This window comes from Borostomias antarcticus, assembly GCF_949987555.1.
Source record: "Borostomias antarcticus genome assembly, chromosome: 2".
NCBI classification, from domain to species: Eukaryota; Metazoa; Chordata; class Actinopteri; order Stomiiformes; family Stomiidae; genus Borostomias; species Borostomias antarcticus.
In genome coordinates this window covers 23,552,331-23,575,766 of record NC_140235.1, presented here as the reverse complement: position 1 = coordinate 23,575,766, position 23,436 = coordinate 23,552,331, and the positions used below count along the sequence as shown (strand labels likewise).

Sequence of the window (23,436 nt, the reverse complement as noted above, 5' to 3'; positions counted from 1 at the left end):
TGCTTGAGTGCATCCGAGTCATGATCCGAGTGCATCACACATAAATTATGACATTTGTCGATAACACAACATTTATCTTGAAATCCACATGCTGCAAACATATCCCACCCAACATAATTTTAAAATTATTATTAAATTAAAACAGACGTCAGTCGGTCAATTTGCAGAGCCGAGCGGAGAGCTGAGGAGTGCGTCAGAGCAGCCTCTGTGTCGGAGGGACGCGGCAGCCAATGAAAACGAAGTGGGAGGGCCATTGAGCTGAACTGGCTTGGGAATCGTTGGCACGCCGCTGGAAGTGCTGTCCCATTTAATTCACGGCCCTGCACCCTCTGGCCCTTCCAGCTGACGTCAATTAAGTGCTCAGGCCTCAGGCTGCAAGTGCGAGGGGCCGCAAGGGTGGTTTGCGCACTCAGATTGGGATTCAGTTTATGAGTTGTGTCCCTTAGGCTGGACCCCTCATATCAGAGCAGCCAGCTAGCCATTACACACAGGCCTGCGTAGGCTGGGAGGAGGAGAGAAAAGAAGATGAGACATCCATAGGTTGAGGTGGAGGAGGAGGAAAGAGAAGAGGAGGAGAGAGTGTGAACAAGGAGACAAATCGATGATTTGCAGTCACAGTGAACATCAGCTGCTTATTATTAGAAATGAATCCATTCTTGCTTTTTCAGTGGTTTGCCATTATCACTCTGCAGTATTCTTTTCTTAAATTCCCGCATTGCTTTTTCCTAGACGTTTACCCTCCCTCGCCGCTGACCCCCCCCCATGCAAAAGGAGTGAGAGAAAGAAAGTGAATCAGTCAGGTGCTAAGGGAGGGAGAGAGAAGAGAAAGTGAGAGAATCGGGCTTGATGTGTGTGTGAATGTGAATGGCAGGTAAACCAGAGGAATGAATAGCCACAACAGAGAGAGAGAGAGTGAGTTACTTCCTTGACATTTGGACTCATGACTCATAACCCTTTCTTTCTTTTTTATTTATTTATTTTAAAGGAAGGGACGTTTCTATTTAGCATTATTAAAGGGGAACGCCACTGTAATAGCAAGTTTAGCTCAAATGTCGCTTTTTCCTCAATGAAACCGATCCGTACACACCAACATTTAACCGATCCGTGCTGTATTAAGCTAGCTCCTTTTTCCTCTGTGCGCGCACCCCCTTTATAATGGAGGTCTATGGGCCTCTGCTAAAAACTATTATAAACATGCATTTTCAAGGCAGGAAGCGCAGGGTATGATCTTACTGGTGTCATTATGCTGTCATGTGAAATATATCGCATTCTCAAACCGAATATTGAAACAAAAGCTCCATTTGATCCAGAACTATTTCGCCGAACGCACTACACCATACCTTTCGCACTGTAAACTTACACGTTAGCTAGACGATTGTTTACATCCTCCTAGCCATGCCTAACACGTCAACACATGGGGATGGCGATTCATTTCACAAGACAACATTCTACTGAGACCGGTAAGGGGCTTCCTGGCACTTTCTGCCTTGAAAATGCATGTTTATCATAGTTTTTAGTAGAGGCCCATAGACCTCCATTATAAAGGGGGTGCGCGCACAGAGGAAAAAGGAGCTAGCTTAATACAGCACGGATCGGTTAAATGTTGGTGTGTACGGATCGGTTTCAATGAGGACAAAGCGACATTTGAGCTAAACTTGCTATGACAGCGGCGTTCCCCTTTAATGCAAGACAACAATTAATGAATTGGCCACCAAGCTGAAGCAATCTGTAGCAACTGGTCTTAATAGTTATGACGCAGAAATCAACCTGAGCTAGTCTACTCTCGCCCATACAGCAGAACTTGAACTGTAGAACAATGTTGCCAGACCTGGGCCCGGGCAGTACACATGAAAAATACTAGAACCATGTGATCAGGGCCTACATCACATTTCACACTAGGAAAAACATACACTTAGGCCTGAAAATAAGTTCCACAGAAAATTTTAATCCTGCAGTGAACTGAAAGAGAAAATATGCAGGGCTTTTTCTGCCACAGATGCGAGAGATTTACACTGAAATCCCAATAAGAATTTGCCTTAAGGGATAAGGACACCGAATTTCATATTTCGCCCTATTCCTGGCTTCCCTGGCATGTATCTGACTAGTACAGGTTAAAATATTTTTTAGTAGTTTTGTGCAGTACAGAGTTCTGTGTCAATAACGTCGGCGCGCGCACCCTGGCTCGTTGCTAGCTATGGGCACACTCGAAAAACTCTAAAAAAGTATGAAATACGTGGATTTCAAGTTCAGGAATTACATGGTTTATGCTTACCAAGCTCGGAAGTTGTCCTGTAAACACCATAGATCCTTTCGCCTCTGCATTTCGAAATAACAGCTAACTTGTAAACAGTACTAATTTCACCGAACATACAACAGCCATCCCTTCACTCTGTAAACCTCCGCGAAATTCGGATTCGGATGAATTTTAACCTGTACTAGTCAGATACATGCCAGGGAAGCCAGGAATAGGGCTAAACATGAAATTCAGTGTCCTTATCCTTTAAACTACAGTATATGAATCAATAATTGAACCAATTGCCTTATATTGCAGTGAAGTGTGTGGTCCACTTTCAAAGTGGGACAAACACCCAATTGAAACCCTGCATGAACATCTTGGAAAGAAAAACAACAAACAATGCATACCAGGCAGAAGTAGGCCAATATCCATTATTAATCAGAACTCGAAAGAGGGCAATCCAATTTTGGAAACATTAAAAAAACAGTTGTGACAGCTGGTCTTGACGCTTAGTTCACTCAGCAATACTAACAACCCACAGCCTCAGGACCAGCACATTGATATAAAGTCAATTAAGAGTCAACCAAATTCGAACATATCTAAAGCAAAATTACATCTTATCGGGACACATAAATACGAAGCAAAATGTAGTGCTATCTGGCCCAAAATAGACACTACACCCTGGCAGATTATCTGACCAAAGTAAAAAAAAATTAGAACCACCATGACAATGTACACACTCAATGAGCACAGCCTGGCCATTCAAACAGGTCACCGCAGAAAATCGTGGCTACCCATCGAAGAAAGGTTGTGCCACTGCCAACACTGCTCTCTGAGGGAGAGGGAGACAGAGAGAGGAATATGGAGAGAGAGAGAGAAAGAAAGGATAAGAAAGATTTCTATAATTCCACAGTTGCTTTGGCAATATGAACATTTGTTCTTTTATGCCAATAAAGCCAATTGAATTTAGAGGAGAGAGAGAGAGGGGACTTCTGTGAGGATGGAGAAGGCAGAATGTGAGAGAAGGAAACAGAGAGAGAGTGAAGAGGAGGATGGAGGGAGATGAGTGGGAGAGACAGCAGTTGTATCACACAGACAGCAGCAGGCTGCATGCAGAGATAGTGTGGAGCCTATCACCAGCCACTCCACACTGGCAGAACTAGGGCAGCGCTGACGTACTGTACTGTATAGCAAAGAAAAATAGCCCAACTCTACATGCTCTCAAATCTGTCCTCTCGGTTTCTGTGATGACAATGCTGGGCAAGTGAGTGCGTACTACTGAGTAGGGCTCCTCTTAGTCACAAAGACACCAGGCTGTCAGGAATTAGAGCTTGAAAAGGCACAGGTAAATATATATACTGGTGATCGAGGAAACCCAGCGTCGACAAACACATCAATTCCCTGTGAAGTTTCTCTCTCTTCTCCCTCACTCTCTCTTTCTCGCTCCCTTACTCCCCCCCCTCCCCTCTTCTTCACCATTTCTATCTATCTCTCTCTCTCTCTCTCTCTCTGCATCCTGTAAACATTAAACATGCCAAACACCGCTACTCACTCTCCAATTCATGCCTTCACTCCTTCTGACGACAACAACTGAATCTGCATTGGCATTGATGTCATTGTCACTGTGTGTGTGCGTCATTAATAGCTAAATCTGTTACAGAGCATACTATTGTCAGGCCCTCTAGCCTATATTCTGTCCAGTTTCTCTTTAAAACACTCCTCATTAGAGCCTACTCTGTATATGTAGGGCTATGAAAACTAGTCATTACTACGCTTCATCACTAATCACTGGGGGGGGTTATCTCACTCTGATGATGTCATTATGACTGGGGGTCCAAAGCCAGATCAGTCCCAAGAGAGGTGTGTGTGTGTGTGTGTGTGTGCGCGCGCGCGCATGCATTTTAGTTTGTTGGTGGGTGGGGGTGGGGGGCATGAGCATCAGTACTGTATAACATGAAGAGCTGCCATACTGAGAAACATCATGACCACACTGTAGACTTAATGACTGTGTGCTTAAATTAGCACCCTAGAGGTCAGCAGGTCCAAGAGTGCCCCTCTTTAGTTTGTCTGGCTCTCTCTAGAGAGTGGCTCCAAGGTTAGTAAACAAACCTCCAGAAAATAGCCTAGGTTCATATAAAAGCCTAATGGAAACAGAACATTGGAAAATATGTAGGCTATAATGTATGTGTGTGTAGTGTGTAGTATAAGAAAAATCCATTACGATAATGATGAAAATGCACTTATTGATAATGATGAAGCAGGCTAAATTGAATGTGTGCCGCGTGTGAGATTTGTGAGCTGAGCAAGGTCGTGTATTTGACACCCTCCATGCGGCATTCGTATGGCTTGGTTATAGCCTCATTTAAAGTTCCATCTATAATTGATTAGCTGTTAGGATCATTTAGGCTTAAATGTGAAACGCAGAACTCATGTTGGAATAACACCCCTCGTGTCCTTCACTGATAAGATAAGAAAAACCTTATTCATTAAATGTGTGTGTAATGGAAATTTGTCTTTGTGTGCTCTGGCAACACGGTATAAAAACGGACAATAAAAAGTAACTATGATACATAACACAGATTTCCAGTAGCTGCAGTGCTGTTGGGTGGGGGGAGGATTATTGCATCATGTCCTTGTTTAGAATGGCCACAGCAGAGGGAACAAATGATTTTGTATCCGCTTTTCCTGGCTAGTGAGACCTTGAGTCTCCTGCCAGATGGTGACAGCTGGAATGACGGGTGAAGGTAGGATCATTATTATAGATCTGGGTTGCTTTTTTGTTGTTGTTATGGACCGATTGTATAGTTTCCGGAGTTTGTTTTTCTCCAATGGTCTTGCTGGCCTGGTTAGATTGATCCAGTTGGCTGTTGACACTTCAGAATGAAGCCTATTGGCGAGCTCACTTTTTCCTCCACCGAGCAGGAGGTTATGTATGGATGCTGAATCTCACCTGGTGAGAGCTCAGAAGATCTGTTATTGATCACCCAGAAACCCTGAAGCTTGCATTCAGTTAGGTGCTTTGTTCCTTCAGACACTTCCAGAAGAAAAGAGACTTTGATTAGTAGTATTCTGAGTAGTATTCCCACAGACTAAATATCTTTAATATCTTTAAATTCTGCTACCGGGCCCCCATTGCCGTTGGCTAATCTGGCGATGAGTCACTCCTGGTGGGGTTGGATCCAAGATTGCTGACTCAGAAGAGAGGAAGAACACACACTCAGAGAAACACACTCTTCTTTCCACACTCCTGAAACACACACGCACACACACACACACACGTTTCTAGGCTTCAGTCACCAGTGCGCCCCGGGCCCCAACCCCCAGCACCAACAAACACACTCAAATGCATGTATACACACACACGCACATGCCCACACGTCACTCCTTCCTGTCTAATCTGGCCTGATCCTTCCATCTCTCTGCTGTTAGCTGGGACAGGAAGGAGACAGATGGACACATGGTTACTCAGGCTGCTGATGTCCCCAAACACACACACACACAGCACTCACACACACACACACACACACACACACACACACAGCACTGACACACATGCACATGGGGACACTCACACACGCGCACACACACATGCGCGCACACACACACGCATGCACATACACACACACAGGCACTCTCTCACACACACACACACACATGGTTGTGCTCGCGCACACACACATGCACACACTCCTTGTCTTGCATGAATCAGCATGTGACAGAGCCGGCAAGCTGTGTAATCTGACCACTGGTCTCCGGCACACGGCTCTAACAAGCTCTCCAGCTGGTCTCCTCATCGCCTTCTCGCTCTCCTTCCCTCCCTCGCTCTCTCGTTCTCTTTCTCTCTCTTAATTTAATTTAAAGAAACTATTGGCATGGCAAGTGTCTCGGTCCAAAATACCACATAGCCACACTAATACGCACAGACTAATACACACAAACTAAAACACACAAACTAGCCACACTAATACACCTGAGATGGGTTACATCTTTGTGGACATCTTGAGAAATTAGCCTAGGCACTGAAAACTGAACAGTTCCATGCTAGCCAGCTTGACATCAAGATACTCTAGATATTAAGATTTAGCTTCAAGATTTATTCCTGTCAAAATGCACTTTCCATGATACAGTTGCATCCCTCCTTTCATGATATGCCCATTGTAGTTGCCTTGCACTATCTATCTATCTGTCTGTCTGTCTCTCTGTCTGTTAAATAGCAGGGATTAAATCCATATATTAGATAGACAGACAGACAGTCAGTGCTGTGAGAGGGTGTGTGATCCAAGATGGCGGAAGAGGTCTGTTCACTTTGTCATCATTCCTCGTGATATATTAAGTTCATAAAAGAATAACTGTGCCACAGGGCAAAACACTCAACACTGCAATGCCTTGGGTCCTGAGCAACACAACCTGACAAATGTCACCTTCATACAGTTCAGTCCTCAATATAATCGTGTCACATGGACGGACTCCTCTCCCCACGACCTCTCTTCACTTTTCCCGTGCTCATCTTGTATTGTGTGTGTGTGTGTGTGTGTGTGCGTGCAGGACGTACGCGTTGCGGCGGGTGAGAGATGCCTTCAGAGAGAACCAGGGAGTAGAGGAGCCCAGAGCTGTGGAGCGACTGCTGGACCAGGCACGAGATACCCTGGCCCTCATACAGAGACAGGTACACACACACACACACACCCTGGCCCTCATACAGAGACAGGTACACACACACACACACACCCTGGCCCTCATACAGAGACAGGTACACACACACGCACACACCCTGGCCCTCATACAGAGACAGGTACACACACACACACACACCCTGGCCCTCATACAGAGACAGGTACACACACACACACACACACACCCTGGCCCTCATACAGAGACAGGTACACACACACGCACACACCCTGGCCCTCATACAGAGACAGGTACACACACACACACACACCCTGGCCCTCATACAGAGACAGGTACACACACACGCACACACCCTGGCCCTCATACAGAGACGGGTACACACACACACACACCCTGGCCCTCATCCAGAGACGGGTACACACACACACACACCCTGGCCCTCATACAGAGACAGGGAGACACACACACTGGCCCTCATAAGCCCGCGGTACCTTGCGTTTAACTATGCGTACGCATCTACCGGGCGTTTCCTGCGTCCCTTCAGAGCGTCGGCTACGGTTGTCTGTGTCTCCTCAGAAATTAACCTGCTGCAAAAAAAGCGCCCGTATACACGTACGTGTAGTTAAACACACACCACAGGCCATTCAGGGACATGCACACACACTGGCCCTCATGCAGGGACATGTACACACACACACACCCTGGCCTCGTACAGTATAGGCTGTAATCCACTAACACAGCACTTCACCACGTAGCTGCTACGGCTAAAGTGCACGTTGTGTAAGCGTGTGTATACAGTACGTGTACTTCGTCAAGCACGTGTTAGCTCAGCGGGCTAGTCACCCCCCTCTAAATCAAGAGGTCACTGGTTTGAAACTCGTCCGTGCCATTTTCCAGTCGCTACGATGAGCAGCCTTGAACAAACTAGCCATGTCTGGACTCGCATCCACCATGTTATTATCCTCTTCCATCCACGTCTTTTAGTTGTGCCCAACTGCAGGTAACCTATAATATAGGTTCTATTCTAAACCAGAGGACTGCAACCTGTGGCTCTTTAGCCCCTCTACAGTGGCTCACTGGCTTTGACAAACATTATATGGAAATGAATAACTAAATAAATAGATTACTATTAAATACATTTAGTTATTACTAAAATGAATGGTCATGTTGGCATTCAAGTTGTCTAACTAGACCCAATATGACGCGAGGGGGCGGAGTCTCACCACCACACCACGGACCCCAAAACTCAGCCCTTGAGTGGGCGAGAGACACAGGGTCTTCACTGGTGGGGGCAGGTGGGTAGCCCAGAGAGGGGTCCAGTGGCCACAGCCTCCGACCCAATACGACACGAGGGGACGGAGTCTTGCCACCACGCCACTGTCCACGCCACGAACCCCACAACTCAGCCCTTGAGTGGGCTAGAGACACAGGGTCTTCACTGGTGGGGGCAGGTGGGTGGCCCGGAGAGGGCTCCACTGTCCACGACCAGCTCTGACCCGAGGGGGCGGAGTCTCGCCATCACGCCACTATCCACGCCACGGATCCCACAACTCAGCCCCTGAGTGGGCTAGAGACACACTTGTCTTCACCGGTGGGGGCAGGTGGGTAACCCAGAGAGGGGTCCACAGCCCCCGACCCAATATGACGCGAGGGGGCGGAGTCTTGCCACCACGCCACTGTCCACGCCACGGACCCCACAACTCAGCCCCTGAGTGGGCTAGAGACACACTTGTCTTCACCGGTGGGGACAGGTGGGTAGCCCAGAGAGGGGTCCACAGCCCCCCCGTTATCTCGCTCTTATTGTGCAGGATTGGCATTGGAAGCATTGGAACTGATGTGTCCAGATGACAAGACCTATCTTAATTCGGGGCAAAGCAGCACAGCTGCTGCAGCACCCATTGTGTTTGTACATTTTCTTCTTTCTTTCTTTCTTTCTTTCTTTCTTTCTTTCTTTCTTTCTTTCTTTCTTTCTTTCTTTCTTTCTTTCTTTCTTTCTTTCTTTCTTTCTTTCTTTCTTTCTTTCTTTCTTTCTTTCTTTCTTTCTTTCTTTCTTTCTTTCTTCTGCCATGGGAGTCTATGGCAGCCTATAGAACCGTATGGTCAATAGTTGTGAAAATTGGCACACTCATTCGGGACAGTGCCCTGACCCTCCTCACCAAGTCTCATGTCCACATCTCGCCCTCTCTAGCGCCACCAACGTGTCAAAGTTGGAGGTGCATTTATGCATGCAGCTTTTCTTCAGCAAGTCCAATTCAACTTCAGGTGTCCTTCAATTCCTTGGCTCAAGACGGATTCAATGCACTCTATGACGTCACTGTGGCCATCTTGGATTCTCCGCCATTTTGAATGATGTGCAAAACCCTTAAAATGTATCTCCTTCTAGGAATTTCGACCAATCTGCACGAAACTCGGTATACATTCTCTAGACCAATGTTCACAAAAGTTGTACAGGGATTTTTGATTATCCATTGCGTTCGCTCGTGACAGCCAATCTAAATTGGCAGAAAAGCTGCAAAACAGGAACTGGGGTCATATCTCTTTTTAATCTATCAAAACCACATTTGGCACACTCATCCAGGACACACCCATGACATCTGTCACCAAGCCTCATCTCGTGCACTCTAGCGCCACCAGCTTGTCAAACTGTATGTCCAAATACAGATTCCCTGGCTCATGCTGAGTTCAAAACACCCCATGGTTTCATTGTTACTTCATTTTTTTGATTGAAGAATGCAAAGAACACTTTTGGTCTTCTGCACAATTTCACCAGTTTTAGAGTGGTGACGGGCGCATTTTGGAAAAAGTCACATTTTCTAAACTGCCATTCCTCTTATATCCCTCCATATTATATATCAAAACGTTCACACGACTCATAAAATAAAAAAAGCTAAGCTCTCCGATGTATATTTTTCATCTGACAGTTCGAACGACGACTGAAAACAATCGAGCCACGCTGTAAATCAATGCAGAAAATGACAGAATCAGGGTCAAGTTTCTAACTCGTCACTTCTCCTACACTTCTGAAGACCGAAGGACATATTATACATGGAAATGTTTGCATGATTGTCTGGATTCTGAAGAAGTAAATAGTTGAGCTATGCTATGTATACTTTTCGCCGTGTGCCAATTTAAACGACGACACCCCCCCTCTCACTCTACCGTCAGGAAGCGAAAGCTGACATGGCTTGTGCACTAGGACGGGTCGCTTTCGAAGATCTGTCGTAGCACAGTGGGTAGCGCGTCAGTCTTGCAAGCAGCGGGTTCAGGGTTCGAATCCCGTTCATCCAAAAGGCATTCGTATAATTATTGTAATTATGCTGCCGTGGAAGTCAATGGCAGACAACAGAATCGTTGTCGGTCGCTGCTGTCAGTTAAAAGTTGTGAAATTTGGCTTTTGTTTAGAGAAAGTAATATGAGTGTATTACAAATGTTTTCCATGTGGGGGAGGCATTGCATCTTTGAGTGTGTCATGGGTCACACCTTTCGAAACATTAATAATTTAATGGCGTGTTTCACTTGTTGTATTTGATGCGTTGGTCGTGTGTGGCCCCCACATTGCTGCTTGCAGCTATATTTTATCAGACATTATTTCATTGTCATTGTCATTTCAATTCACAGTTATTTCAGTGGCATGACTAGCTTGCGTCCTACCAGTCCTGAACAGAAACAAGCCAGCCACGCACATAAGCCAGGCTGGACCTGGCCTGGTTTCACCTTTGTATTTATTGTAATCAGTAAGTTAATTATTTGTTTTTTAAAAGTCCCCTCCCACACAGGCTTATCTTATCTATTCCCAATCATATTAGGTTGGAGCTCTGCAAGTTTAAGATGATATAATCAAATATTATAACGGGTCAATTAGGAGATGTCATTAGAACAAAGTGGGTCTTTATTGCAGCATAAAACAAAAGATTTACATAAGCTAATATATGAAATGAAAACAGCGGGGGCGACATTGATGCTCAGCGTCGCAAAGCTTCAAGACATTACAAAAAGAAACGATGTGTGTTGGTGCAGTGTTTCCCACAGGATTTTGTGAGACTATGGGGGATGGACCTCTGACCCTCTAGGGGGGTACGGGGGCATGCTCCACCGGAAGAAAATTTTGCACATTGTAAATTTTAATGCATTACTCTGGTGCACTTGGAGAGCAAAATCAAGAAGGTAGAATAACCATTTCATCATAAACACATTTGGTTATGAAAGGGGATGACATTGGCAAAGAAGTCACACCCACAAAGCATGGCAGACACGAGACAGAACTTTAATGTTCGGAGCCTGACCTTGAGCTATTTACTTGCATTTTCACATTAACTACAACCTCACTCTGCATTTAAAAAAAAACAAAAAACAAATATATACACACACTATATTTACAGAGACAAAGATAACAAATAAAAATGTATCACTTTACATACACCATACAGCAGAGTCATAAAATAAGAGGACAGGGTTGACATGTGAAAAGAGCAATGAGTGAAAGCAGGAGAGAAGTGACTGTGTGTGTGTGTGTGTGTGTGTGTGTGTGTGTGTGTGTGTGTGTGTGTGTGTGTGTGTGTGTGTGTGTGTGTGTGTGTGTGTGTGTGTGTGTGTGTGTGTGTGTGTGTGTGTGTGTGTGTGTGAGAGAGAGAGAGAGAATGATGAGTGAGTATGGCCCCCTATTTGCAAACTTTGCACACTGAATCTGAGCATTGGATTTTCCTGGACTTTCTTATCTTTCTTTTTTCTCGGCAGGTCACGCCGATGTTTTTGAGTTTCTTCCTCATCTCGTCTCTCTCTCCTCTTGACCTGAAAATCAAGAGTACAAACATATTAAGCTTAAGACAGTAGCGTTTTTTCAATGATATTGGCCTGACTATCAGCAAACCGTTTCAGGGCTACCAAGTCTCACGCATTGAGCGTGAGACACACGCATTTCAGCCTATTCTCACGCTCACACGCCACACCACAATTCTCACTCAGAGAAATGATCAACCCCTCTATACTAGCACTTCAATGTTCATGGGACCCTTATTTTGAAATTACTTGAACGAATGTAGCGTGTGGAATTTAGGGACACACCGGGCACAACTGCTTCTGGGGGAGTTTTTTGTTGTTGTTGTGGTGTCACTCATAGAATCAAAGAGTAATAACAAATTCCCCAAATTGGCAGGAAGAACAAAATCAGTCCCAAAACAATATGGCAGTGGGCTTCTGGTGAACACAATAAAAGGAATGCAGAAAACACACAATGAGTAGGCATACAGTAACTTACAGTAGTACATTAAAATAACTATTTAAATGTCAACATGGGCCCATGTTCACTAATGCACTTACAGTTGGTTTCTCTTAAAGCTTGGCCATACCTCCCGAACTGGTAAATGGTAAATGGACTGCACTTATATAGCGCTTTTCTCACCCCTAAGGGACAAAGCGGCCTTTACAATGGCCTCTCATTCACCCATTAACACACACACTCACACACCAGTGGCGCCAGCAGGCCATACAAGGCGCTAGTCTGCTCACTGGGAGCAATTGGGGGTTCAGTGTCTTGCTCAGGGATACTTCGACATGTAGACTGGAGGAAGCGGGATTCGAACCGCCGACCCTACGATCATTGGACAACCCACTCTACCTCCTGAACCACAGCCGCCCCCGACAACTGGTACACAAAATGCCAGTCTGTAATCCTATATCCATAGGAATAAATGAAACATTAACATGTATAGAGTCTGAGAAAGAAATCAAACACATCATTAATGAAGCAGGCCTTGCTTAGTTACCTCACTAGCAACATTCTGTCTCCCGCATGGAGCTCCCAGTATGCCCGCCAACAATGTCAATTCCACCTAACAAAACATGCCATCAGGTCAAAATATCACATACTTAACTATAAACTCATATAAACAAGATATTAACACTAGATGTACATTCTTTTTATATTATTTACCACAGATTATGCTGGATTCCGAAGACTACCGGTATCCAGATTATGCTGGATACCGAAGAGCGATCAGTGCTGTACAAAGCAGAAGGCGCTAGTTTGACTGTAATTGGAACGTTTTATATCCCGTACATACAGGGACGTGTGCTGTGCACACACACACACACAAACACTCACGCGCACGCACACACCCTGGCCCTCATACTGTACATGGACAGGTACACACACACACCCTGGCCCTCATACAGGGACAGGTACACACACACACACACCCTGGCCCTCATACAGGGACATAAGAAGGCACACTCTCTCTCTCTCTCTCACACATACACACTCACACAAACTCACCCAGATGAACACCTGTTTATCACCCACCTGTCTGGTCCGCTGGCATAGCCATGGCAACGCCACCGGGCTAATCACAGCTGATGCCCTGCTGTTGGGCGCCTTGTTCCCATAATGCATCAGCATCCTCTCAGCCAATCCCAGGGGAGCATGGCCTGCCGCTCTTTCTCGCTTTCCCTCTCTCTCTCTCTCTCTCTCTCTCTCTCTCTCTCTCTCTCTCTCTCAGTGGGTACGGAGGTGAGTGTGTTGACCTGTACAACACCACTGGATTTTGTGGGACCTACACAGTACAGACAGTGCCAGTAAACAAGCTCCTTTGATGTCAGAAAGCGTGTGTGTGTGTGTGTGTGTGTGTGTGTGTGTGTGTGTGTGTGTGTGTGTGTGTGTGTGTGTGTGTGTGTGTGTGTGTGTGTGTGTGTGTGTGTGTGTGTGTGTGTGTGTGTGTGTGTGCGCGTGCGCGTGTGTGTACACAGTGGTATGCGGCTGGCTGCAGGAGAGGCTGTGTGTTGGCACTGCTCACTGTTCTGTCACCAATGAGCTGTTTTTTAAGCAGTTGTGTGTGTATGTGTGTGTTTGTGTGTTTATTTATTTGTGTGTGTGCTTAGGCACTCGGGCACTTTCATGTTTTGTGTGCACCACACACACCTAATTTACACACCCTTACACACACACACACACACACACACACACACACACACACACACCTACACACACACACACACACACACACACACACACACATTTTGAGCGACAGAACATGAACTTAGCCTACACACACATTGCTCATCGTGACAACCTCCATACTGTGCCAGGGTAAGCAAGGCAGTGTTGGCGCAGTCTGGATGCTCAGCACACGCACACACACACACACACACACACACACACACACATGCACTCCTAGGCTGCTTGTCGCACACACACATACACACACACACACGCAGGCTGTGTGCTGGGCTCTGTGCCTCCCTCCAGCAGGCTGAGCAGTGTGTTTGCCAGCGCGGGCGGGTAGCAGAGGATGGAGGGGGCGGACAGTGTGGGGGTGGCACCGTAACACACACAGTATGTGTTTGGGTGGAGTGAGTCATTCTATGCTCGTCACACATGCACACACACACACACACACACACACACACATATTTGCTCATACACACAGACACACCCTCTCTTTTGCTCTATATTTCACATGCGCGCGCACACACACACACACACACACACACACACACACACACACTCTGGATATAGAGTTGGCTCTTTCACTCTTTATTTCACACGCATACATACATACACACACACACACACACACACACAGTCTGGATATAAAGCCGGCTCTAGGAGTAAACAGTAATGTGGTGTCCTGGGTGCTGTTAAGCCCTGGGGAAACAGGAGATTTCACTGGGAAAACTGCTGCTGTTTTATTCATACAAACCTACTGTATCTGTGAATGTACGGTTAGAGAGAAGAGGGAGAGGAGGGGAGGGAGAGGAGAGGAGGGAGGGAGAGGAGAGGAGGGAGGGAGAGGAGAGCGTGCTAACCATCTGGAAAGCCTGTAGCTCTCAGGTAGAGATCTGGTATGCACCTCTGTAACAGTCTCTCTCTCTCTTTGTCTCTCTGTCTCTATATATAGAGTGCAGTCATGCAGTCTCTCTCTCTCTCTTTGTCTCTTTATCTCTGTCTCTCAACCCCAGACCATTGTGTCCCTTCCCAGCATGCACTAGTCTGCTGCACCCCCCTTCCCCCACCAGTGAATTGAATATTAATGCAATGTTCCCTTTCTCTTCATCTCTTCCTCCTCCTCTCCCTCCCCATCCTCCCATTTCCTGTGACCATGGATGTCTGCAGTCTTTCCCTCCAGGCTGACAGCAATACCCTGCCACTAAGGAGTTATGTGATTGGATAAGGAGGCAATAAGCATGTGTGGGATTGGTCAAAGCCATATTTATAGCAGTGAGACACCGGCTTGAGGGGGTGCTATGGACTGAGACTGGGATGTCTGACCTCCTCTCCCCTCTCCCACCTCCTCCCCTGTCTCCCCAACTCCTCCCCTCTCCCTCCTCTTTCCCTCCCTCCCTCCCTCCTCCCTCTTTCTCTCTCTCCTCACCCTGTCTCACCCGGTCTGAGGGCAGCTGTATATCTAGTCTGTGATGGGTGGATTTGCTGGCTGTATTTCTGCTAGGTTGTATTTCTGCTGGGTTGAGTGGGTTTGCTTTGGGAGCTCAGCCCAGGTGTAAATCTCTTGAGGGGCGCGGGGGGTAGTGGGAAAGGGAGGAGAGAGGGATATATCTCCTCAATAGGGGAGGAGAGGAGGGAGGACAGGCTGCATTTCAGCTTCTTTGGTGCAGGAGCTATGTGCATATATGATGCAGACACACACACCCACACACACACACACACATTGATGAAAAAAGTGTGTAGCGGACACACTCATCTTCACTGCGGTCAGTGGCGAGACGTCAGAGACTGTGGCGTGTCACATTAGAGATCAACATGGAGGGGGAAGAGCTGCACATCCCACCCAAGCGTTCCTACAAATCAAATGTCGGCGACACTTTGGATTTTTCAAAAGAGACGGACAACTTTACAAGACGCATGCAATTTGCAGAATGTGCCGCGCCGCTTTGGAGTACACGAGCAGAGAGAGGCAGCACGGCCAACTGAAATACTCGCCTGAAGCGGCAACGGGGTGTGGACTCTGTCTGCCCTCCACCTCCCCCCTCAGATCTAGCCCCAGCACAAGGCCTACTGCTAGACTGGTGATTCAGCTCCAGCCCCAGCAGGAGGCCTATCGCTAGACTGGTGATTCAGCTCTAGCCCCAGCAGAAGGCCTACCGCTAGACTGGTGATTCAGCTCTAGCCCCAGCAGGAGGCCTATCGCTAGACTGGTGATTCAGCTCTAGCCCCAGCAGAAGGCCTACCGCTAGACTGGTGATTCAGCTCTAGCCCCAGCAGAAGGCCTACCGCTACACTGGTGATTCAGCTCTAGCTAGCTCCAGAGGTAGACTGGTGATTCAGCTCTAGCTAGCCCCAGAGGTAGACTGGTGATTCAGCTCTAGCTAGCCCCAGAGGTAGGCCGTTTGCAAGACTAGTGAACAAAGTATCGCAACTTTTTTTGTTAACAGACAATAACCGACGACACCATAACCTTCTTTATTTGTAATATCCAGCCTTAGTAAAGATGGCATGTTTTAAGTTAATTTATGATTTGCTGCTTTGCTAACAGACAAAAACCGACGACACCATAACCTTCTTTATTTGTAATATCCAGCCTTAGTAAAGATGGCATGTTTTTAGTTAATTTATGATTTGCTGCTTATATGAAATAAAATCTAACTCTGTGCTGCACCATAGCATTGAATAACATAATTATTTTGCATCGGGCTCCTCCTGCGTCTAATCAGGATCAGATCCTATGCTCTGCAGTACATTCTTCTGCTCCATGCATTTCTTCCTGGCCTGATGTATTTTGAGGCCGTGCAAGTTCTTGCATACTTTTCCGCAGATGCATCTTGAGTCTGTCGTCGAGTTTCTGTTTTCCCTGGGTCGATACCGTTGGGTCCGTCCCGTTGGGGCTCTCATTCTCCCCCCTCTCGGGCTCCCCTGGGGGTATATCTCAGAAGGCTTTTTCGTAGCTTGAATTTGGGCTTCTCCCTCACGGAAGATACAGTAGCTCTTGTATTATTCCTAACTAGGGATGGATATCGGGAACCGGTATTTTTTGGTACTGGTATGTCATTGGGTCAGTACCGAATTATCAATAAGCTCATGGACAAACGGTGCTGCTATCGGTATTTAACATGTTTGTCTCCTAAATCCATGGAGCCGCATTCGTTTCATAAATTAGGCCCCCAAATAAAAAAGGCCCCCCAAAAATTAATGCCAACAATCACAGACTTTTAGATCACTTTTAGCATAAGTCAATGGAGTTTAACATAGTGAAAATTAGCATCTAGATCAGCTGCCATTTTCTGACTGGGAGTGAGAGATGATCAAATGACATTTTTGGTTTCTGTAGTTAGCTACAGTACATAAGTAACGTAGCCACAGTTTAGTCTATGTCTTCTGATGTTAGTAACTATTAATGTTAACAGTTACTGGTAATTGTTACTGTAGACCACAGCCATTAACCCCAGTTACCACCCCCCTTCCAGGGGCACATTATCAGACACTCTCATACCTGCTTGGCTTGCAGTTGAAAAGAGAAACATCATAGGTGAGCTTGCCAATGTGTCAAAAGTAACCATAACCAGCAATGGCTGGACAAGTATCACACAGGATCACTATATTACAGTGACAGTCCACTATGTAAATGAAGGCCAAATAAGATAGAAACATCGACCCAGGCAGTGTATGAGTCCCAAAGTGGTAGAGTAGTATCGATAAGTATCGGTATCGATAAGCAGTATTGATATATACCGGTATCGATAAAATCCTAACGATACCCATTCCTATTCCTAACTGCTCTTTTCTATTCCTCTCTGCCCTTCCCTCGCACACTCTCTCCATCCCTCCATCCCCTGATCTCTCTCTCTGATTCCCCCTCTCTCTCGCTCCGTGCAATGGCAGCTAGCCAGGGAGATGGAGGGAGAATTGCACCTCCAGACTGGTGTTGATGTAGCAGAGTACAGTATTATCTCCTCGAACAAATCTGCCCCTTTCCTCCTCCATGTAACAAAATACTCTCTCTTTCTTATCTTCCACTCTGTCTTTCTTATTCCCCCCTTTTCTCTTCTCTACCGGCTACTTGTTTTCTCTTTATCTCTGTGTGTGTGTGTGTGTGTGTGTTTGTGTGACACTGAGCTCTGATCCCTCCACTGCTTTAATCTGTGTAAGTTACACATATATATGCACTTTCATTTAGGCTAGATTTGACTGCTTTTGTGTAAATCAGTTTTGCTCCTGTCAGCAATGTAATCGTAAACATGATCATTAAAAAGGATCAAAGTGTCGGTACAAGTCAGCAGAAGAACAATAAGACATTTCCCTTTGCTTTAGAATTGCCGGAGTATTTTCAGTCGAGATCAGTTTAGTCAAAATTGACCCATTTATTTTGCATGCAGCAAATACAGCATATGAATTTTGGCGGTGTGCTCTGTTCGGGGGCCCCCCTGCCTTCCACAGCATGTGGAAAGCGCGATAGTAGGGGATTTAGTAGGGGATTTAGCCCCCTGCCTCTATGACAATCAGAGTGGGCCGCGATCAGGAAGTCGCTCAGAGGTAACTCAGTCCACTAAGACCGTCAAAGAGAGCAACAGGGAGACTGCTGTACATTATAGGCCCTGGCCTCCATGGGCTGACGCTTAGAGTTCCTGAGGAAGTACAGCCTAAAGCCTCTGCCTCCATGGTGACCGGAGGGACCACTGGATGGCCCTTTGGAGATGTTTCGGCCCACGATTACCACGGAGAGCCACAGAGACTAAGCAAGTGAAGTTCCCGGGCTTCCACTAGCCGACGCATAGTGGAATACCAGAAGAATGCAGCAATACCCCCCCAAATGAACACACTGGCAGCTCCGAGGCCCACATGCGCAGAAGGGGTCGACGGAGAGCGCTCTGACTTGTTGTAAGCCAGTTGCAGCCTGTAAAACCCTGATTAGCCAGCAGGGGGAGCCCTTAACCAACAACATGCTGTTTCACAAGCAATTACGCCATGCATTTTAATAAAGTGCTATATCCGCACAACCACATGAATCCGCAGTGACACTAAACACAACTTGGTTACAGTCCGCTCATAGCTTCTTGAGTATCCAAAACGGCCTGGACGCCGGGCCTGAGGTAGCGTTCGTATGCTGTTTAAGACCATCTGCCCATGGATTTCAGGGTGGACACCGGGGCGACGGAAGCAGCGGTGGTTGCGGTTCCTGTGCGGAGGGAGTGTGCGGTGTACCGGTCCGGTGAAATGCCTGCTAACTAGTGCTAAGTCCAGCACGGACCAGTCCAGGCGCTGATTGAAACGCTGGACAAACATCGCCGCTTTCGACGAAAACGGTGGTAGTCGTAGAACAGAGTCCCCCCATAAGTCATGCACAAGTCGGCAAGGATGGCGAGTTACGTGTCCAGCTCCGCCCCCCTAGCCGGGTACACTTCACACAAAATATCCCGATACACCCTGAAAGCAATCGTAAACTCGGAAAACGTAAGGGACCTAGACAGCCGGGGGTCACTGTCCTTGAGTGTCACGGCCACATCCCCGCAATCGACCACCTGCCTATCGACAGTCTCGGAGAGGAGCAGAATGTTCACGAGATGAACGTCATTAGCTGTGAGGATCTGGCTGCGCAGCGAGGGGGACACGGCGGCAGCAGGAGGGAAGAACGGGACACCAACGGCGATGGGAACAGCGGTTCCCAGCGACCTTTGCGGGAGAAACATATCTGGAGCAGCCGCGGGACCAGCAATCAACAAGGCAGCAGCCTCGGGCAGCAGAGGCACAGGCAGGGCAGCGACGGGAAACGTGGCACGAGCCGCCGGCGACTGGCGGGACTCGAGGGCCTGAATCCTGGAATCCATGGACGACAGCGAGGACTGGATAGCAACCAGCGCCGACAGGACTGGATCGACCGCAGGCCCAGCCGGATCCGGAGTCGGGATGGCGGGAAATGCGGCTAGCGGCACCGGCCCAGACCTCCTCGAAGGTGCAGCCGGAGACTCGGAGGGGAACGCGGAACGATCCTCCGGGTTCGATTCCCGGCTCGGGTCCTGTGCCGCATGCCCTCCCCTCTCTTTCTCCCACATTTCCTGTCTCTCTCAACTGTCCTATAACATTAAAGCTGAAAAGCCCTAAAAAATATCTTAAAAAATAAAAAAAGAAGCACCAACAGCCGCTCCCTGGTAGCACCCCCTGGAACAGGGAAGCCATTACGGAAGAGAACCTCCAGAATAGTGTGCAGAGACCACTCCTCCGCGCTGGGAAACTGCGAAGCCCTACCGGCGAAGTGACGGCTCTGGTGGACGCTTGTGGAGGAGCCCCCGGACGGGCCCACGTCCCGGGGGAACTCAACCTCGGAATCCGGCCGCTCCACGACGCCACTAAACGGACCCCCCGAACCACGGGCCGGAGAGGACATCGCGGGCAGCAGGGTGAGCAAAAAGCACCAGAACGCAAACATAAACACCAACACGAGCAGAACGCGGAAGTAAGCAGCAGCAAGCGAGCACGCAGATACAAGCAATCAGCAGTAATGGCAAGAGCGAACAATGTTTTGACAGCTTAAATACATGCACTCTAGCATGCTGGACCAATGCTATGACGGCTGACAGTCAGCTGGTGGGTTGCGTCATTACAGGGTGTGACTGATTAGCCTCTGCCGATTAGCCCGGCATTGACGTCCGTGCCTCGCCCCTGAAGTTGTGTCGGAGACTTCATTTTTGGAAGAGAAGAAAAAAATGTATTTGCTATAAAGACACCGAGCCTAATGGCTCTGATCAAGTGATCGTACTGGCTGGTTTTCAGTAGTGTTTGTGTCACACAGCAGTCTCAGATGAGAGAGATGCTCAGCCAGAATGATGTACATCTGTACATCATCCAGAATGATCATCTGTACATCATCCAGAATGATGGTCTGCATATGTTCCAGAATGATAATCTGCATACCATCCAGAAGGATCTGCATCATCAGTGCAATAACCAGAAGTGCATCTGAAGTGTTTTTGCAAAGAGTGTCTGTCCTTCATTAGTCTGATTTACTGGCCATGCTGCCGTGTGTGCGTGCGTGCGTGTGTGTCACACGTGTTTAGTCATTTGACTATCATCATCATTACCACCATCTCCCTCAACAACTGCTCTCCATCGTCTTCCTTCACCAACCTCCCCCACCTCCCTCCATACCTCCCCTACCTACCCCCCTTCTATACATACCTTACCCATCCTTCCCTCACACACTCCCTCCACCCCCCCTTCTATACATACCTAACCCATCCTTCCCTCACACACTCCCTCCACCCCCCCTTCTATACATACCTAACCCATCCTTCCCTCACACTCCCTCCACCCCCCCTTCTATACATACCTAACCCATCCTTCCCTCACACTTTACATACCTAACCCATCCTTCCCTCACACTCCCTCCATACCCCCTTCTATACATACCTAACCCATCCTTCCCTCACACACTCCCTCCATACCCCCGCAACACATATTGATAATTGTATTGCAAGAGACCACAATATGATAATGGGAGAATCTATATTTTGTCCCACCCCTAATATAATCCTGAAAAATAGTTTGGAAACGTTATTTCGGTTGATTATTTCTCCCCTTTAATAATACCAATTGTTATTGTATTTTATGTCATCGGAAAGCCTGATTAGTCGAAAAGAAAAAAGAGCTTGCACATCCACTATGCAGACCAGGTGCAGGACAAACCGGAGTGCAAATGAGAAAAGGAGTAGAGTCACTCCTTTTCCTTCACTGGAGCCAATGAAAAATAGACTGTTCCCAATAGATTAATAACGTTTCGATCTGTTTGATCTTCGACAGAAACAGAATGAAGATCAAACACATCGAAACTTTATTTATCTAATAAACTATTGGGAACAGTCTATTTTATATATGCTCCAGTGTGTGGACTCTACTCCTTTTCTCAAAGCCTGATTAGTCACCTTTACAACAATATTCTTCTGTTGGTATTCACTCTTGTTTTGAGTTGCCAGGTGGATTGGATGATTGCCCCACAGTAATAAGGAAAAACCAACACATACTGTATTGGCCATTTTTACACTTGATTCATTTTACACTGTCAGGGACCTCAGTAGCATGGGGAAGATCCATACGCAGCCAACAGAAGAATATTGCAGGGGATTTAGGCACTTTCTTTTGGAGGCGCTACCCACACATTTAGCTGTGTTGCTCATTCCACGAATGCACGATCCGTTGTAAGTTGTACCTCATTGTAAAGGTGACTAATCAGGCTTTCCAACGACATAAAATACAATACCCATTGGTATTACAGTATTAAAGGGGAGAAATAATCGACCGAAAATAACGTTTCCAAACTATTTTTGAGGAGTCTAGATACCTAACCCATCCATCCCTCACCCACTCCCTCCATACCTCACCCAGCTAGTGTTTACAGATTAGGTGGCCTGCCGTAGGAATCCCCCTGTCCCTGAATGAATGACCAATCCCACTGACTAGGCCAGGTGAGGATGGCTGTGACGATGTCAGCCAGCTGTCTGCTCACCTGGCTGTGCGGCGTGCTCGGGGTAGCGTTGTGATTGCAGGGTGTTGTCTGTTTAAAGGTCTGGTTCACACGTTTAAAGGGGGCTTCTCAGCAGGACCACTGTTTTGGCTGCTTTCTCTTTCTCTGTCCGCTTTTCCCTCTTTTACTGAGCACAAGATGATGTCATCAAGAAGTGAGCCCCTCTCTCTCTCTCTCTCTCTACCTTTACCTCTCTCTCTCTCTCTCTCTCTCTCTGTCCGCTCCTTCAGAGCAGATTGCTGGCATATTGATTTGTCTTTCCTCCTCAAAAACACTTCCCCGGCTGTGTGTGTGTGTGCGTGTGTGTGCGTGTGCGTGTGTGCGCGCCTTCCCCTAGTCTGTGAGTGCTTTTTCTAATCTGACAGCAAGATCCTGCCGCTGTCAGTAATCTGCGGACAAGATCAGATCTTCCCGACGTCTCATAGATACACTTTATGACGAGGAGGTGTGAATACTGCTACTGCTGCTGCTTCAGTACCAGGCCTTGCTGATGAGACGCACGCTGGTGTCTGATTAGGAAGACCTCAGCTGCTGGAAGAAAAATTTCACTCTCGCGCGTGGAACCACATCCACTTTGTAGCACCGTAGCTGGTCTCTGAGTCTTCGTCACATTGCTGCTTTTGTGTGTGTGCGTGCGTGTGTGTTTTGGGAGAGGGAGTCGGGGAGATGGAGCAGTTGTATGATTCTTTGTAATGTCTTTGGCTCTCTCACTCTCAGTCTCCATTTTGATTTCATGTGCAGTCACAGTAATTCATGCATTATTCATACATTTCAAGTCAGTCAATATAGTGCACTACGTATGTATAGTACAAGTGGTTGTAAAGAGGGTACTTCACATTTGTGTGTGCAAGTAATGCTTTGCTTCCTCTGGTGTTGTACTTGTGTTGTATTTGTGTTGGGCTACAATACCAACTGGAAGGGCTACCTATGTTGGTACTGTCTTTGTTTGACTATTGATGTGTCATATAATCCCATATGGGATGGGCCACATACATAGACGTGAAAAATAAAGCATTCTGGTATCTCAAGTGCTAGCTTACAGGGCAATGAAAGGAACAGCTCCCTCCTACCTCCAGGCCGTGGTCAAACTCTACACCCCCTCCCACT

General features: G+C 47.1%; 1 protein-coding gene across 1 annotated transcript in view; it reads left to right on the top strand.

Moving 5' to 3' along the window:
- The window catches only part of lyrm4b (LYR motif containing 4), a 46,200-nt gene that overhangs the window by 3,009 nt on the left and 19,755 nt on the right, over nt 1-23,436 (top strand). The window contains exon 3 of the mRNA XM_084453128.1: nt 6,782-6,902. Within this exon, the coding sequence (XP_084309254.1) occupies nt 6,782-6,902 (121 nt within the window). The remainder of the gene's footprint in view (nt 1-6,781; nt 6,903-23,436) is intronic.